At 43.3% G+C, this 4469-nt stretch overlaps 1 protein-coding gene across 2 annotated transcripts in view; it reads right to left on the bottom strand.

Annotated features, from left to right (window-relative positions):
* Positions 1–4469, bottom strand: part of LOC116853874 (neurogenic locus Notch protein) — a 374683-nt gene that overhangs the window by 309059 nt on the left and 61155 nt on the right. For both annotated transcript variants that reach the window (XM_032835177.1, XM_032835168.1), the window contains exon 2: positions 792–870. In XM_032835177.1, coding sequence (XP_032691068.1) covers positions 792–870 — 79 coding nt within the window. The remainder of the gene's footprint in view (positions 1–791; positions 871–4469) is intronic.

Consider the following 4469-nt stretch of genomic DNA (forward strand, 5'->3'; position numbering starts at 1 on the left):
CTCTCTCTCTCTCTCTCTCTCTCTCTCTCTCTCTCTCTCTCTCTCTCTCTCTCTCTCTCTGTTATTCCCCTCCGCCTGCCGCTCGTCGACCACCAAGTCGATGTGTAAAGGTGCGTTTATAGCATGCGAGCACCGGCGAGCAAATCGATTCGTTGTAATATCAAGAGTGATTGAAAGGAAGCAAACTCGTTCGCAGATAAAACTGCGTGTTCGAAAGTGCACGCAAAGCTTCTCTCGAAGCAGTAGTACAAGTTAAATGATTTTCTCAAGTAAGTGTTTCAGCGTTTCGACATCCATTTCTAATTTCCGTGATTACTGTATCATTTCGTCGCTGCCACAAGAACATTAAATCAAGAAACAAATTGCGTACAGCGAGAAACGGACGAGAGCACGTGAACAATGCACCATCGGGACGAGGAAAGGAATTTGTTCGCGATAATGACGTACATGTGCCAGTTAATGCTCACACAGTAAAATCATCCCACTTGTTCTGAGACGTTTTTGTTTTATTCGATTGATATGTAATTTTACTTTCAGCATTCAATTTTCAGTTACGTCTAGGTCTTAAAAAAAGGAGTTCTGATATTGATCTGAGACCTTTAGAAAATGAACAGACTGATTCTCTGATTAAAAATGCTTGTGAAATGTTTAAAGCATCTAATAGGTTAAGAATCGCTTATTTTTGCATAGTAATGCATTGCGCGTGTCGAACGATATATGCCGCGATTCAAGCCGGCGATGGGGGCAGAAACGCCGACTGACGATTACAATAATAGAAATGATGGACTCACTTGCAATGTGACTCTCCGCGTGGCGATGACACGCAGACTCCTCCGTTCTTGCAGGGACTTGGCGAACACGACACGAAACCTGCAACAGAAACGAATATCTTGGTTATTTTATGTATGATAAATCGAGTTAGGGTATATTACATTGCTTAAAACAACCAACAGTTTTGTTAAATATCGCAAAATATTGCTTTCTAAATTTCTTAGAGTAAAATTGTCATGGAGTCGGAATTTCACTTCAAACTGGAGTAAAGTGCCCACACTTGCGGTTTGGAGTGGCAGTATATTCTTTGTTGCTTCGAATAAAAACGCTTTTCACTCGTTTCGAGTGTAATTCCGCCCCAAAGAATTTAGAGAACGCATTAACGACATTGAGATAGTTTAGCTCGCCGCTGAGCTTTCTTCCACACGAGAGACTTCCATTCACAATTCGAAAGCACTTAAGTGGCACTTCTACTTTTCACCTCTGGCGGACAATTTTTCCGTTTGCTGCGTAATTCTCGCGATTAGAGAATGGCGACACGGCGAAGCGCGAACGCAAAGTCACGCTCATCGACGCCGCAATTGGAGTGCGCCTCTCCTTGGAGCCGCGAGGAGAGGCAGCATAGCGGGTTCGAAGGGAACCTTTGACACGCCGTGCAAATTGAACTTTCGTGTAGGCTCCGGCGAAGAAGACGGAGATAAAGGGACAAGAAGGCGAACGCGAGAGGCTGCGCGGGGAAGGCGAGAGGCGAAACGTCTCGTATTCCGGGAGTATCTCGGAGGGCGAACGCCGCAACAGCAGCCTCTTCGCAGGCAAAGAGCCACCAAGGTGGAGAAGGGCTTCGACCAAGCACCCGCACCGCGTATCCTGCTTAACCCGTTGCCGGAACTGCAGCCCGTACGATTTCACACGCGGCTGCACGTGCGTACGTCACTTTCGGCACGCACGTGCAATACGTTCCGGTGTACCGAGAGGATTGAGGGCGACGCTATTAAATTTCGCGGATCGCCGGGAACTTCGGAAGCTCCGAAAAACGGCATTCAAGAAAAGCAAAAATTAAATGCGATGGATAAATTACGTACGTTTTGTATTTAATCAATATATTAGGTGGTAAACTTAATTCCTGCGGTTTTTTTGTTTAAAAAACTCATTTATTTCGACATCAAAAGCAAAAAATACATTAATCGAAGTATTTTCCCTCGCTAGCTATACATTTTTTCCATCTTTCGGGCAACGCGTAGATTCCGCGACGATAGAACGATTGGTCTTTTGATGCAATCCATTCGTCGATCCATTTTCGCACATCTTCGTAATTTCTGAAGTGTGTATTCACCAAGCCGTGCTGCATCGACCGGAACAAGTAATAGTCCGAAGGAGCTAAGTCTGGTGAATACGCTGGGTGCGGGAGAACTTCCTACTCAAGCTGCATCAGTGTTTCTTTGACGGCTTTGGCAACGTGTGGTCGAGCGTTGTCGTGCAGAAGCATGACTTTACGTCGATTGCTGGCTACTGCTGGCCTTTTTTCCAACAATGCTTCATTCAGACGGTTTAATTGTGATTGATATCGATCCCCCGTGATACTTTCGTTCGGTCTGAGTAGCTCATAATAAACGACGCCGTGCATATCCCACCAAATGCAAAGCATTGCTTTGTGGCCATGAATATTTCTCTTTGGTGTGGATGTCGATGGTTGGCCAGGGTCTACCCATGATTTTCTTCGTTTAGGATTATCGAAGTATATCCATTTTTCATCGCCAGTCACTATGCGCCACAAAAAACTCTTCTTTTTCTGCCTGGCGAGCAGAGAAATAGAGATGTTTAAGCGATTCGCAATGGCATTTGCGGTTAATTCGTGTGGTACCCATTTTCCCTCCTTTTGAATTTTTCCCATTGCATGTAGACGTTTGGAAACAGCCATCGGAGTAACATTTAATGCTGCAGACAATTCTTGGAGCGTTTGAGTAGAGTTTTCGTCCAATAATGCCTGCAAATCGGTGTCTTCAAACTTTTTCGGTTGGCCTGAGCGTTCTTTATCATTGACATCAAAATCACCACTCTTAAATCGCTGAAACCATACTTGGCATGTTCTTTCCGATGGAGCATAATTGCCATAAGCTTCGAAAAGCAATTTATGAGCTGCAGCTGCAGTTTTTTTCAAGTCAAAGTAATGAAGCAGCACATGTCGAAAAAACAACTTATCACGTTCCATATTTAATCAAAAGAAAAAATAGCACTGCTCGCTTAAATGAATCTCTTCGCACTGAATTTTATTGACAAATGTCTAACCTCTAAAATGCAGCCAGTTTCAGATGTCAAAATAAATTACACCTACAACTAACGTCATTTAACTGTGAGCCGCAGGAACTAAGTTTACCACCTAATAGATGATGGGAGACACAGAGACGGGATTTCTGTTTAAACTATTTGTCAAATTTAGTCAAAAGTATTTGTCAAAAGTTTCTCTGTGGCGCCCATTCAGATTAAAGCCAGTCACATTTCTTATAAAAATTGACTGTGATGTTGAATAGCTGCGAGAAACAAACAAATGTAGAATCCTCGCATCCATCTACATTTGCTTGCAGATATTGTTAAAATATTGTTACTGCTGCTACAAATTCTACGTACAGGCATTTCACAGGCCATTTTCCAGCAGATACAAAAAAACCGCGATAAATTTTAACTATGGCATTTAGGATTCCACCTGGATTGGACCAGCAAAACGTTTTCTGAGTGTAGAATAAGGTGGTTGTTTCGTTTATTTATTTGTAAACGGATAATCTTTGAAGTACGTTTTCAGCTTCGCCATAAAATTCCAAGAGCGGCGAACGAGGTCGGTGCCGCTTTCGCGTGTCGTTTTAAAGGGCTCGATTAACGTGCGCCGGTCTGGCGCATAAAGCACGACGGAACAACTAATGCACGCACGGCCAAGCGCCGGTATAATAACAACGCAGCAAATAACCGCTTAGCGTAGACAAGCAGCGGGAGGAACGGGGAGAAGGCAGGAAGAGCTGCGTCGTGTACTTATGTTTTATCAGAGTGCAGCGAGTGCACTGAGGGCCCTACAGGGCCCGCGTTGTCTACGTGACCCCCCTGATCGCGCCATCGTACAAGGCACTCTCACTCCCGCGAAATTCCCGCCGCTTGAGACTGCAAAGTTTCCGAGTTGCAGCTAGTAACTGTGCGGCGCTCGTCTGCGAGCGAGTTCGCGTCAATGAATAATAATAATAATTTGACTATCCATGAAGTCTATTTTTCTAATTTATACATCCTCCCACACGCGCAAAAGAAATCTTTATTGTGAAATGTATCACATTTTACTGGAGAAAAATGTTATTACCAACATCTGCACAGGGTGAGAATTTTGCAGTAAAAATTACTATCGAATTTTGTAATCGACGAATAGATCGATATATTGTGCAGTGATTGATTATCTTTTCATCTCATGTGCTATTAAGAAATTCGCTATGTTCCTAGCGAGATGAACCTTACTGACAATCTACCCCCGCCCTATTAGAAAATAAATTAAAAAGAATTTATATGAAAAAAAAAGCTATAATATATCCTCCTCGTGTATTTTCAGCTAGCAAATCACACGAAGCAATGATGAATTTTAATTTAGATGATAAGAGAGAGAGAGGGACAGAGAGAGAGAGAGAGAGAGAGAGAGAGAGAGAGAGAGAGAGAGAGAGAGAGAGAGA

The sequence above is a fragment of the Odontomachus brunneus genome, unplaced genomic scaffold (genome assembly GCF_010583005.1).
Source record: "Odontomachus brunneus isolate Ranch 3 - 2012 unplaced genomic scaffold, Obru_v1 Obru_scaffold_001, whole genome shotgun sequence".
NCBI classification, from domain to species: domain Eukaryota; kingdom Metazoa; phylum Arthropoda; class Insecta; order Hymenoptera; family Formicidae; genus Odontomachus; species Odontomachus brunneus.